Here is a 14,325-nt window from a genome sequence, read left to right as displayed (position 1 = left end):
CTACCAGAGAAAGTTAAATTCAATTTCAGTATAAATAACTAGACTAAGAGAAAAAGGAGAAAAGAAAAACTAGAAATTAAACCTTCATAATATTAAAAATAAAGGTAAATTATAAATCTTAAATATTAGAGTGCTATTTTTCTAAAGTCATACACACAGTAGTAAGCCAAAACTAGGACCCATATTTCTGTATGGCTAGCCATTCCTTTCTGCCACAACATAAGATCTGTAAATTTCATATTACATGAAGGTATTAATTATACACAGAAAATCACATTATATTTGAAATTTTTGATATTAAATGATAATTTATATTCTTAGTCCTTAAGTTGTTCCTATTCCAAATACCTAAATTTGGCAATTGAAAAAACCCTTGGAGAGGAAGATGGCAGTGGAATAGGACCCTAGGCTCACCCTATCCCAAGAATACAACTTAATAACTATCAAATCATTCTAAATACCCCAGAGATCAACCTGAACCCTGACAGAGCTCCACAACTAAAGGGAGATAAAAAGTCACAGAAGAAAGTAGGAAGTGCAGAGCTATGGTTTAGGGAAGAAAAAGATCATGGATGTTGTGGAGGGGAGGGAGCTGTGGTCACAGAGTAAGGTTGGCAGGAGCACAAAGGTGAATGCACAGGAGGTTATTTCCCCATAGTCATTGGCCTGGAAAATGAGAGAGGTTGAATTCCATGAGTTCTTACAACAAGTGGACCTTAAAGCCTGGAGTTTTAAAGGTCATTGGACTTGCTGGAGTAGAGCCTGGAGGGCATTAGAAAGAAGGCAGGCAAACCCCAGGGGCATACAGCATGGAAACAGTGATCTGAAGAGCACCTGGGCACACAGTGGGAGATTATTTGCTCTTCTCAGAGCATCTCCTTGAGAGACAGCATTCACAGATATAGGGCTCCTAGAACAAAGGAGTCAGCTAGCATCAATTCTCTCGACCATCCCTCACAGTAAACACAGAGCCACCTGCAGGAAGCAGCACAGTGTGGACACTGGCTACCTAACTTACTTACACTAAGTGTCCCCACCCCCTACAGTCCACAGAATTGCCTTTCTCAGTCATGCCTGCCTCAGTCTTAGCCATGGGCCCTTCCACAGGAGACCAGCAAAAACCCCTGCTTACACCACATCTCCCAACCAGAGAGTTCTACAGGGCCTCAGTTCTGGTGGAGGTGGTGACAGGTCTCATTTCACAAGCAAACCAGAGCACATCTAGTTAAAATTCACCACTTTCAGGCCAGGGCTCAAACACTACCAACAGCAGGCACAAAGAGCCACTACAGTCAACTGGCCTATAGGAGAGAGCAGCCAAAAACAGTACAGTGGACAATGGAAACACTCTCAAAAGTGCCAGGCCTAGGCATTACATGGCCTCTTCCTTATAAGGTCATTACTTTCACTAACAGGAGACATAACTGGCTTTACTAATACAGAAAAGCAGGCAGAGACTCAGACAAAATGAGAAGATAGAGGAATTTATCCCAAATTAAAGAACAAGACATGGTCATGGTTAGAGATCTAAGAGAAATAGTTATAAGTAATGTGACTTAAAAAAAAAAAGTAACGTGACATTTAGAGAACTTAAAGCACTAATTATAAGGATGTGAACTGGACTTGAGAAAAGAATAGAGGGCATCAGTGAGACCCTTACCACAGATATAAAAGACTTAAAAAAAGAATCAGAGATGAAAAGTGCAATAAATGAGATTAAAAACACCCTTGATGGGATCCCTGGGTGGCGCAGTGGTTTGGTGCCTGCCTTTGGCCTAGGGCGCGATCCTGGAGACCCGGGATCGAATCCCACGTCGGGCTCCCAGTGCATGGAGCCTGCTTCTCCCTCTGCCTGTGTCTTTGCCTCTCTCTCTCTCTCTCTGTGTGACTATCATAAATAAATAAAAAAAAATTAAAAAAAATAACACCCTTGATGAGATGAACAGCAGGCTGGAAGAAGCAGAGGAATGAGGTAACGACATAGAAGACAAAGTAATGGAAAGCAATGAAGCTGAACTAAAGAGAGAAAAAAGAATTATGCAAAATGAGAACAGTCTTAGGGAACTTAGTGACTTCATCAAATGTAATGATATTCATCTTACCGGAGTCCCAGGAGCAGAGAGAGAAAAGAGAGTAGAAAATTTATTTGAAGAAATAATAGCTGAAACTTCCCTAATCTATGGAAGGAAACAGACATCCAGATCCAAGAGACACAGAGAACTCCCATCAAAATCAACAAAAGCAGGCCAATACTAAGACATATTATATTAAATTGGCAAAATATAGTGATAAAGAAAAAATCTTACAAGAAGCAAGACAGAAGAAGTCATTAACTGGGGTGCCTGGGTGGCTAGTCAGTTAAGTCTCTGCCTTCAGCTCAGGTCAAAATCCCAGGCTCCTGGGATCGAGCCCCACATAGGGCTCCCTGCTCAATGGGCAGCCTGCTTCTCCCGCTTCACCACTTGTGCTCTCTCATATGCTCTCTCTCTCTCACTCTCTCTCTCTCTAATAAATAAAATCCTAAAAGGAAAAAAAAAAAAAAAAAAAAGGACTTATAAGAAAAAAACCCCACAAGGCTAGCAGGAGATTTTTCAAGAGAATGTGGCAAGCCAAAAGGGAGTGGCATGATATATTCAAAGCACTGAACAGGAAAAGTCTGCAGCCAAGAACACTATATCCAGCAAGGCTATCATTCAGAATAGGAGGAGAGATAAAGAGTTCGTGACCATTAAATCAACCTTACAAAAACACAGGCCTACCTCAAGAAGCAAGAAAAATCTTAAATAAACAACCTAACATTACATCTAAAGGAACTAGAAAAAGAGGGAGTCCTGAGTGGCTCAGCGGCTGAGCATCTGCCTTCAGCTCAGGGTGTGATCCCGGGATCAGGGATCAAGTCCCGCATTGGGCTCCCTGCGAGGAGTCTGCTTCTCCCTCTGACTCTGCCTCTCTCTTTCTGTGTCTTTCATGAATAAATAAATAATAAACAACCTGTAAAAAAGAAACTAGAAAAAGAATAACAAACCAAGCCTAAAGCAGCCAGTATAGAAGGAAAGAATAAAGATTAGAGCAGAAATACCTAATATAGAAACTTAAAAAAAAAAAAAAAAAAAGATCAATGAAACTAGGAGCTAGTTCTTCGGGAAAAAAAAAATCTACAAAACTGATAAACCTCTAGCCAGACTTAGCAAAAAGAAAAGAAAAAGGACTCAAAATCACAAATGAAAGAGGAAAAATAAAAACACCATAGAAATGCAAACAATTATAAGAGAATATTATGAAAAACTATACACCAACAAACTGGACAACCTAGAAGAAATGGGCAAGTTCCTAAAAACATATAAATTACCAAAACTGAAACAGGAAGATATAGAAAATTTGAACAGACTGACAACCTGCAAAGAAACTGAATCAGTAACCAAAAAACTCCCAAAAAACAAAAGTGCAGGACCAGATGGCTTCACAGGTGGGGGAAAAAAAAAAAATGCCCTTCATTGTTTTGTGTGATTCTATCCAAGAGTAAAGAGCCAAGCTTATAAAACTACTAATCACTGCTATTCTCTTATTAAACACATTGACCATTTATTATTTTTTAAAGAGGTAATTAAGATAAATATTAAAGGAAATACAAAGACCCGAATTAGGCAAGAAAATCAAACCTCTTATTAGAGTTTCTGCTCGATTACAAATTCTCCATTTAATAGTAATTCAGTATTGACATGAAAGAGATAGCTAAAAGAATTTCACAAACTACATGCTAGTTTTTAGAAATGAAGTCTAAAGTCTAAACTCTACTTACTACTTAACATGATAGCCTTTGGAGTCTTCCTAATTGAGCCTACAAAAACATTATTCTCTGGCATTCAAGTCCTGTACATATACCGAAGAATTCTATTTTGAAAGTTACCCTTTCACATTACTCTCCCACTTCCTTAAACCCTGACAGTACTTTTCTAAATTTAGATAAATTGTCCAAACTTATTATAGGTTATGTATTTTTATCAAGCTATATGTAGATGGTAAAAAAAAATATATGTATTAGGAAAAGCATTTGTTTGACTATAAAAAGGTAACTATGCGAATGCAAAGAGTATTCTTTTGTATAGTTATAGAACCGCATTAGAAAAACAAACTGACATCTCAGTTTATTTTATTTACACAATAAGTTTAATTTACATAGAAATGACAGAGCATTTCAGGAGCAAGTCTTAAAAACAATGACTGCTATAATAATCTCCTTAAGAGAGAAATAAATATAAACTAAAATGGCAGTTATGAAACATACATAGTAATTTTCCAGTAAAGACAAAACTCAATATTTAGTAGGAACTTACTAAAAAAAAAACAGATGGGGTTTTGGTTTAGAGTACTGGCCAATGTTAGAATCTGCTACCTTAAAACTTCAATCTTAGTAAGGCAAGCTCCTAAGCGATAAACTCAAATTTGCACTATCCGCTGAATTCCATCCTATCCATCAATGAGAAAGGAGATTTTTCAATGCTTCTATGTCCAGAACATGGTGAGATGCCTTCTATAGGCTCTCAATGCATCTAGCAATCTCACTGGTAACATGAAGTACTAAATTATTTCCAGAATTTAAATGCAAAGGTTAATTTCTTTCTAGGAACTTTAAGACAGTTATACAAGAACTTCTATTTTCTGAATTATGGCGAAAAAATAAGTCTAGTGTTTGTCTATGAAGAATAAAAATTTTCCAACACAACATGTCAAAATACAGACTACTTTTAATCAAATAATTTTAATCAGCAAAGCTGTAATCATCTGCAAATCTTAGAAATTAAAAGGGAATTAGAGTAAAATAATTGAAAATTGCTTCGTTTTACAAATGGGAAAACTATCATTAGCATCTCATTTTCCTTTCTTCTGATAAGAAAACATCTTTATGGCCAAATTCCCAAAATCAAGAAATTTCCTAAAAGGCACAGTTCTCGAATTTATAGCAGTTTATACATTTTATCACTTACTATTCAACAAATATCATGAAAAAATAAAAAAAAATCCCCCAAATTGCTAAAAAACATGCACTAATAAAATACTGTAATACAGAAGTATCCTAAGAGAAATAAAGCAAACTCATGCCTTTAGTTTACTAACAATATTTTTAACTCTATTTTATTATTTTTAATTTAATTTTTAATCTTGCTAAGTGGCATATTCACATTTAAAGTCACTGTAAATCGTTCTTGGAAGAAGGCAAGATAGGCAGAAAAAGAGAATGAGAAGAAAGGAAACTGAGAAAAGAGATAGAGAAGAAAGTGGCAAACGAGATGAGAGAAGGCTTCCTAGGAGACACGTGGGCCAAAATCTGAAGGCAGGGAGAGGTAGGGGTATTGTGAACAAGGGAACAAGGGCATTTCAAAGAGAGAAAACAGTATAAGATAAAAGTACAAGGTATGAACCGGAAAGTATATCTGACTGAAAGGCATAGCTCAGAAATAGAAATGAAGGAATATGGACAAAAAGATAGGTCCACCTATGCATTATTAAATTCCACCATAATGAACACCAAATTCACCATAGTGAAAATTCTATCATTATTCGATTATTCGTATGTAACTAGAACTCATACATAATCCTAAAATGTAGGAGATGAAATTCAATGAATAATCAACCTTCAACAGTGACATCAATAATGAAAACGAGTATTTCAAACAGGACATGAGAAGCAAGATGGTAGAGAACAAAATGCTAACAACTAATCTTCCCTTCTCTCATCTTTGGATCTTTTGTTGTGGAAGTTTTACACTAGAAAGTTATGTTTACTTTTGATAAATATATTGGGAAGTAAATGGGATTGGTACTTGAAGCCCAGGGGGTCCATTGATCTATATTTGAGATACATTGCATTATAGAATAAATCCTGTGATTTTGGGTCATCCTTTGGGGCCAACTTGCTCATGAACACAAATGTGAATGTAGGCATATGAGGTGGGAAATCTAGATAATGCAGAATATTTTCTATCTATATATAATTATTAAAGTGAAATTTCAAGATGCTTTGATTATAATGGAGTTAGATCCACCAAAAATTAAACCTGTGACCCTCCCCTATGTTCAATGAACATAAGATAGGACATCCGAGGAGAAAGGAATCACTTACACATGAAATAACCTAATAAAACACAGTTGTTAAATTTTGACAGAGATGATGCTAGAGGATACAGGTTAAGGGTAAAAAAGATGCAGACACCAAAAAGCGCAAAGTCTGTTTAGAGAACAGCACCTGCCCAAGTGAACAAATGTGCATGGCTTATGGAAAAGAGTAAATTGTAAGCCCCATTTAAAAACAAAATGAAACAGAAGAAACATCCCCAGTTCTTCTGTAAGGTCAGATACTATGGATATTATATTCGAATCAACATAATAACCAGTTTGCTGCACATAATTAATTCAAGTGGAAGCGGACAAACATCTCATGTGCAGCAGAAATTATTCAGGGCATTAAATATCCTTAAGTTACAAATGTTAGAGAACAATATCAAGAACTTTGAAGGACCTGAGATTTTATCCTGTTTGTGAGCTAACAAGTTAGCCTGCTATTTCATGGATACTACCAAAAGACACTAGACTTGTGTCAGAGACAAAAGACTTTATTATTTAGGGTATAATAGCAAGCAACACAAGCTTATTTTCATCTCTTTCTTTTGTCCTTCAAATCCCAAAGAGGTGATGTGAATGGGCTAAGGATAGAGGCTGGGCATGCTGTGGGACTGTACCATAGCTGAAGAACCTCAAAATTTATGAAGACCAATCTTATAAAGGGATTGCTAGCAAACCTGCCCATTCTCTGCCACCAAGAGCATTTTCTTGGATAGCAAACAAATCTTCTCTCTGCCTTGGAGGGACACACAATCTCTTTTTTCCAAGTTGTTTCCTATACAAACACCCCGAAAAGATAGTTCACAACAAATGCTGTCAGTGCTCTGTTCAGACACATGTGGAAATGCAGTCTATGGAGAATTGTCTCCCAGCAAACATAAACGAAGTTTCATATATTCTTTATGCTACTGCTTAACCAAGTAATTCATTCTGACTAGTATTTTAAAGAATCAAAACAGGGATATAGGAACTACAGCTTTTCTTTAGAGAACTAATGTAGTATGTAGTTATTACACTAAACCAATGCGTCCCTATGCAGTTCATTAAAATTACTTAACATGATACTGAATGAATAAAACTTTTGGCTTTAACAAAACATTCACATGAATAACAAATGACATTTTCAAGGGTTCCTCCCAGTGGCAGCATATGAGAAACCTAAATGGTCACAAGACCTAATCCTTCATCAAGTCACAGATAAGTGAGACCTAATTATTAGCCAAATAAATATCAATCTTCACACACATAAGCACTTTTTTTACCTTTATATGGAGGAATAACTGATTGTGATGATTTGACATACATATATATTCATAGAACGATAAGCAAGACTAATACAATTAATACATCCATCCCCTCACATAATTAACATTAACATCTTTAAGATAAACACTTAAAAGAACATGTATTCCTCCTGGCAATAACAGAGGATTCAACTTTTTAAAAATATTTAAAAGATAAAATTTGGCATGAATTTGTTTTCTGATGTAATGACTCACTATAAAATATTAAGGTCATGGGAAGTGTATGATTACATAAAAACTTTTAAACTGAGAATACATTTCAAACATAACCACTGAAATAAAAAAAAAGCAAAACCTTTTTTAAAATCACTATTTTTTTTAGAAAGACTTCATGAATTACTTTAACTTCGAAAACTTTATTCTGACTATTCAAATTGGAAAAACAACAACAACAACAACAACAACAATTTAAAGTTGAATATATGACCGTACCTCGCCTAGAGCTTCGTATCTTTTCTGGTTCCACCTGTGCAAGTCTTCTCGGTAGTTAAAAACAAATGGTTCTCCTGTTTTTATGTGTCTTAACTGCCCCTCTAGAAGATAAACAAATAGTATTGCTATGATTCAGAGTATATTTACAATACTATGAAAAATATAACAAATGTCTGATAAAAGTCTAAAATAACTTTCTCAGAAGTTTCATTTTTTTCATTAGATTTTCCTTCAGACATCAGAATGATGCAAACACCTAAATACTATTTAAAAATGGTCCCAACTATTCAAACACTCTGGTTTTTGACCTCCATTTCTCTAAAGCAAATTAACAACATTTGAGGGCCTTTAATGTATAAAGATCTTTGCTAGTTACAGCTGTGAACATGGTTCTAGTTCCTCAGCTTAGAGGTTACCAGAGGAGTAAAAGGATAAATATTAAAAAGTTAAGCAACTTTTCAGGAAGTTAAACAGGAATGAAGTAAGTCAACAATCTAAAAACTGTCACAGGCAACCCATGTAGACAATAAAGTCTAAAATGAGTTTGGGAAACTGGAAGATCCCTATAGGTTAGAATAGGCTCAGAGGGTCCAGTGAGATTTCTCAACTAGGCCTTGAAGTATGGTTAAGATTTCAAACAAACACTGGAGAAAAGTAGTGAGCCAACCAACAGGTTTGGACTGTCAAATCAGACACACTCAGTTCAGAGATTATGCTGACAGTAACTCAAGGTAATATCAAGGGAATAAGCAATCAAGAGGTACAGGCAAAGAAAAGCCGGAGAAGTCTGGGACAGCCTGGGCACTTCTTCCAGGTCTTTTCCTCTCATTGCCAGCACTCTCTGGTCCAGAGCAGGTGAGGTCTCTAAGTGAGGCAAAAAGGTTACCTCATACATTAGTGAGCGTTTGGTTATAAAATACTTCAATTTTATGTGCCAGAGAGTGGTACTATTTATATGATATTCTCCAGAGAAATACACTTCATACAGCCACAGATTATATGTTTATGTACCATAAGCAATGGCAATCCAGTCATCCTGCTCAAAGTATTCCATGGATAAAGCCTCTGCTCATAGTAAACGTTAGTCTGTAATCACTAAAAGATTACATTATCATCATTTTCTAAGGAGAAAAGGCCAGGCCACCTGTCTTCTCTCTGTCCCACAAGTATTCTCCTGGTAATCAGGAGAGAAATAGACCACAGCCCAAGTACTTTAACCTATTCTCCTCTGCCTCAACCTAGCAACTTAAACAAAAATGTAAAAAATGGACAGAAAATTCAAATAACAGTGAACAGTCCATTTTAACAGAAACAAAAAGAAGTACTGAACCAAACTGGAGAATATGTTGGGATCAAACAGTAGAAGGCTCAAACTACTGGATCTGGACCTGATGCAAAGTGCAGTGAGGCACAAGAAAGGGGTTAGAGCCCAAAGAAGGGTATGATCAAGCAGAGTGGAACCCAGTATTTCATTTTTATTCAATCAGGACATGCAGGAGTGGACAAAAACTTAAAAGGAAATAATGACACCGAAACTGAACTCTGGAAATACTACTCCAAGTAAAATTACTCCACTATTTTTATGAATCAATTTCACTACATACAAAATTGCCTTTTTAAATATGCAAAATAAGGGCTAATCCTTATTTGTAAAGTTTTAAATACTCTCAACATGAGATACTGTGTTGAATCACCAGAATACTCTTTTTTGAATTCTTTAGGAAAAATGGGACCTGTCAAAATAAGCCACCTATTAATTAGCACTACTGTTAAAAGTGAAAATAAGGTTATAAGGCAAAGAAAGTGAGCATTTTTTATCCAGAAAAAGTAGCTAGATAACTTATATATTTATTTGCAAATATGGCATTTCTCAAAGGTTTGGACAATCTCTCCAGAGACTGTCAAAGATCTGTTTTAGGACATTTTAGCTACGGTCCTCAAAATCAGTTGTAAAGTTTCACATGTATACCTAAAATGTGTGCTCTTCTGGGAACTGTGTCCATATATTTTTTTTTATCAGATTTGTTATGGAGTCTAGGACCTCAAACATGCTATCACTTTCCTAAATGAATTAATAATCTGAAAGTATTAGGATACTTTCTGACATGTATTAAGAGTTCAATAAATATCAGGTTCAAATGGTCTGCCACAAGACCAATTATTTTTTCTTAGTGATACAAAAGTGTGCTGCCTCATAATATTGCACCAGAGCATAGGGTGTATAGGTGAGGGCAAAAGCAGAAAAGTCTTCAAGTTCTTTATCAGCAAAAACATTTGAGCTGGACCTTATACAATTACAACAACAGGAGAATTGGCTAAATGAGCATTTTAAACAAAAGATGTATATGAAAAGGCACAGTGATTTGAAAGAATAAGGTATCAATTTGATGCAGGTAAAAACAATCTCCTCCCCTTTGGCTTAGGGGGAACAATCTCTTCCCCTTTGGCTTAGGGCTTCTTGCTGATAAAGAACTTGAAGACTTTTCTGCTTTTGCCCTCACCTATACTCCCTATGCTCTGGTGCAATGTTATGAGGCAGCACACTTTTGTATCACTAAGAAAAAATCTCTTCCCCTTTGGCTTAGAGTAAAACTTGTATCCAAATTCTTCTTTTATCCAACTAACTACTTTAAAATCCTTTAGAAAAAATTAGAAACTTCTTCAATCAGGTAATGAAAGTTCAATTTCAAAGTTTTCATAAGAGTTTCTGTCATCAGGGTGCCTGGGTGGCTCAGTTGGTTAAGTGTCTGCCTTCAGCTTGGGGTCAAGATCCCAACATCCTGGGATTGCCCACATTGGGCTCCTGCTCAGCAGGGAGCCTGCTTCCACTCTCCCTCTGCTGTTTCTCCTGCTTGTGCTCTTTGGCTGGCTCTCTCAATCTCTCTCTCTCTCTCTCTCTCTCTCTCTCTCTCCCCACCCCACCCTCTCTGTCAAATAAATAATTAAAATCTCAAAAAAAAAAGTTTTTGTCATCATAAAAAAGAAATATCTAAGCTAAATATCTAAGCTAAGAAATATCTAAGCTAAAAAAGAAATATCTAGAGATACAAAGCTAGAATTGCCCTCATGGGGGTTTAGTATTAAGACCCAGTTTCCTATTTCCAAATGCTCACCTCTTTGAAAAATATTCACCATTTATCCAAATTCAAAGCTGAACTGTTTCAAGCTAAAAATAAGATCCTTAAAAGTGACATTCTCTACTTAGAATCCAAGCATTTCTGCCTCATATTGTTAGTCTATGTTTATGCAAGTATCCAAAATACTTATAAATGGTACACGTGTGCAAGGATGCATTCACATTTGAGGTATACATACACAAAAGGGCACATGTGGATGCAAAGATATAGGTATGGACATGCAAGGGTGTATAAAGTGTGAAAAGGTGTGTGTATGTAACTGGTAAAAAAGGGGAAGATAAAAGTGTATTGCTTCTGGGGTACCTGGCTGATTCAGTTGGTAGAGTATGCAACTCTTGACCTCAGAGTTCAGACTCATGAGCTCAAGCACCACATTGGGTACGGGGCCTACTTAGAAAAGAAAGGTGTATAGCTTGTTCTTTTATTCACTTTAAGAAACACTCAAGGAAGATTAAACATAGACTTCAATGAAAACTGATGTCCCTATATCCACAGTTCTATGATTTACCCTTAATACCAACATCCCATCTCATTCCTGTTCTTTTTTTTTTTTTTTTAAAGATTTTGTTTATTTATTCATGATAGACAGAGAGAGAGAGAGAGAGAGAGAGAGAGAGAGAGAGAGAGAGAGGCAGAGACACACAGGCAGAGGGAGAAGCAGGCTCCCTGCCAGGAGCCCAACACGGGACCTGATCCCGGGATCCCAGGATCGCACCCTGGGCCGAAGGCAGGCGCTAAACCGCTGAGCCCCCCAGGGATCACCCCCATTCCTGTTCTGAAGGAGTCTAGGAATAATTTTTCAAAGGAATAAAGGCAATTTTAGTCTCAATGCTTATTTGGTTCTGTTATTTAAAATAAAGAAATTTGAAAAGACAAAATATTACATATTTTGGCATAAGATATCCTTAATTAAAAAGCATGAAAATATGAGAAAAGAGATCAAAGTTTCTAATAATTACCTGTTTAAACTCAATTAATTTTCTAGTACACAGAGACTGTCACTATAAATCCTGACACCTATAACTGATATTATAACTACCACAGGAATACCACAGTGATAACAAATCACCAATTTAGTTGATGTGGACCAAAATATACAAAGCTACAACTCAAATACCACCAAAGCCTGTAACAATAGTACTTTTCAAGTATAATATCATGTTATTAATTCAGTGAATCATAATTCTTTGTCCCAGAAACATCCTTGTAACCTATGATATGTTCTTCCAAATCCCAAAGAAAAGTCTTTCTAATTCAGAATTTAATTAATAAATTTTAAAATAAGCAGGGCACCTGTGTGGCTTAGTTAGTTAAGCAACGCTTTTGGCTCAGATCATAATCTCAGGGTCTTGGGATCCAGCCCTGCATCAGGCTCCCTGCTCAGCCTCTCACCTTCTCTCTGTATCTCTCTCTCTCTCTCAAATAAATAAACAAACAAGCAAACAAACTTTAAAAAAATAATAAAATAAATGTTAAAATAAGGATGTTGCCTGAAAAAAATCACGGAAAATTGAGTATCGTGCTCAATTAAAATATCATCACAGATGATAATTGCTAGTCATTTCATTTCAAATATGTGAAAAAGTAGCATCTTTCTACATAATTTAATTGGAGTCGCAACTGGATGCCAGAGAGCTGAATGCTCAAGACTGAAATATGTTAAGTCAAATCAAATTCATGTCCGTTGTTTTAAGCGATTTGACAATTATGAGAAATTACAATTCTTTTGTTTGAGTGAAGAATTCCACCATGAAGGGTTAAGTCATTATTTCTTAAAATACATAAAACATTCTAACTGGCTAATAAAAATAGAGAATAATATCTGTCCTATGATTCTACTACCATGATAAATAAGTCTTGTATATAGTATACAATCACTTACTTTCATTAAAAGCATATTCAAATCCTTCCAGGGTATCAGGAAAATCAAGTGGTGGTTCATCTTTTTTCATTAGTTCATCCAAATCAATCCTAGATAATAAATCTAGAAAAGAATATGAAACATGCTTATGTTCATTTTCTTAATAACAAAGTTATATTTTTATAACATAGCTAATAACAAAGATTATATTTTAAATTAAGTATTCTTTTGTTTTATTAGGTTACTTTTTATGTGTTGCCTTATTGATAATGTTTTTAAAATCTTAAGTTCCCCAAGTGCTACATCATGGCAATATCAAAAGCATTTTCTAAATCATAATTCCCAAAACAATCATAATTTTAGATCCTATGTACCACTACAGTAAATTATTAACTTCTTTCCCTCAAAATTTTCAGCTATTAATTTGTATCTTATTAACCTCTATCCATAGTTTTAAAAGTTTCAAGTCTTTTAAATGGTCACTAAATCTTATATAAAGGTGAAACTACTACTTATGAATAAAGAAACTTACAAATTTAAGTAGGGGTAATACAGCACATTATTCCATTTTTATAGGAAAAATCACAATATTAAAATAGAAAAAGCTAACTGGAAAAAATGTGGTTAACATTCAACCCAAAGCAGTTTTTATTCTTCACAAAGTTTGATTTCCATACAATAAAAAAATTGTCAACAAAGGTTTTTAAATAAACATTCTATTTTGAAATCATTTTGGATTACAGAAAAGTTAAAAGAAAGTACAGATACCGTCTGTATATCCTCTACCCCATTTCCCCTATTGTTAACATCTACATTACCAGGGTACATTTGTGAAAGTGAAGAAGTCAACGAAGTCCAGAAATTACTCATCAGGTTTTCCACTAATGCCCTTTTTTATTCTAGGATTCCATCCAGGATACCACACTGCATGCAGCTGTCATGCCTGCCAATATCCTCTGGTTTATGACTGATTTCAATCTTTGCTTCTTTTCCATTATCTTGACTGTTTTGAGAAATACTGGTTAGGTATTTTGTAGAATGACCCCCAATTTAGGCATGTTTGATTTTTTTTTTTTAATTCTTGTGATTAGATTAGGGTTGCAGGTTTTTGGAAAGAATGCCACAGTGGTGAACTGCCCTTCTTATTACATCACATCCGGGGGAACATGATATCCACGGAACATCACTAGGGATGTTAGTCCACATCAGTTGGGTAATGCAGTGTCTGCCAGGCTTCTCAATTATGAAGTTAACTATTTTTCCCTTTCTATAACCTATTCCTCAGATTATGAGACGTAAGTCTAGCTCACATTCAGAGAGGAAGAGGTGGAATTATGCTCTACTTTGTGGAGCAGAGAATATCAATATATATTATTTGGAATTCTTCTGTATGAAATTTGTCTCTCTTCCTCCATTTATATACATTTATTCAATCTTATTTGTATCAGTAGAGACTCATAGATATTTATTA

At 35.5% G+C, this 14,325-nt stretch overlaps 1 protein-coding gene across 11 annotated transcripts in view; it reads right to left on the bottom strand.

Annotated features, from left to right (window-relative positions):
• Positions 1 to 14,325, bottom strand: part of FAM172A (family with sequence similarity 172 member A) — a 425,633-nt gene that overhangs the window by 367,126 nt on the left and 44,182 nt on the right. For all 11 annotated transcript variants that reach the window (XM_038532335.1, XM_038532336.1, XM_038532328.1 and 8 more), the window contains 2 exons: positions 12,876 to 12,977; positions 7,857 to 7,957 (listed from right to left, as the gene is read on the bottom strand). In XM_038532335.1, the coding sequence (XP_038388263.1) occupies positions 7,857 to 7,957; positions 12,876 to 12,945 (171 nt within the window). In that variant the 5' untranslated portion in view covers positions 12,946 to 12,977. The remainder of the gene's footprint in view (positions 1 to 7,856; positions 7,958 to 12,875; positions 12,978 to 14,325) is intronic.

Source organism: Canis lupus, chromosome 3 (assembly GCF_011100685.1).
Source record: "Canis lupus familiaris isolate Mischka breed German Shepherd chromosome 3, alternate assembly UU_Cfam_GSD_1.0, whole genome shotgun sequence".
Classification (NCBI taxonomy): Eukaryota; Metazoa; Chordata; class Mammalia; order Carnivora; family Canidae; genus Canis; species Canis lupus.
This window is presented reverse-complemented; position numbering and strand designations above follow the sequence as displayed.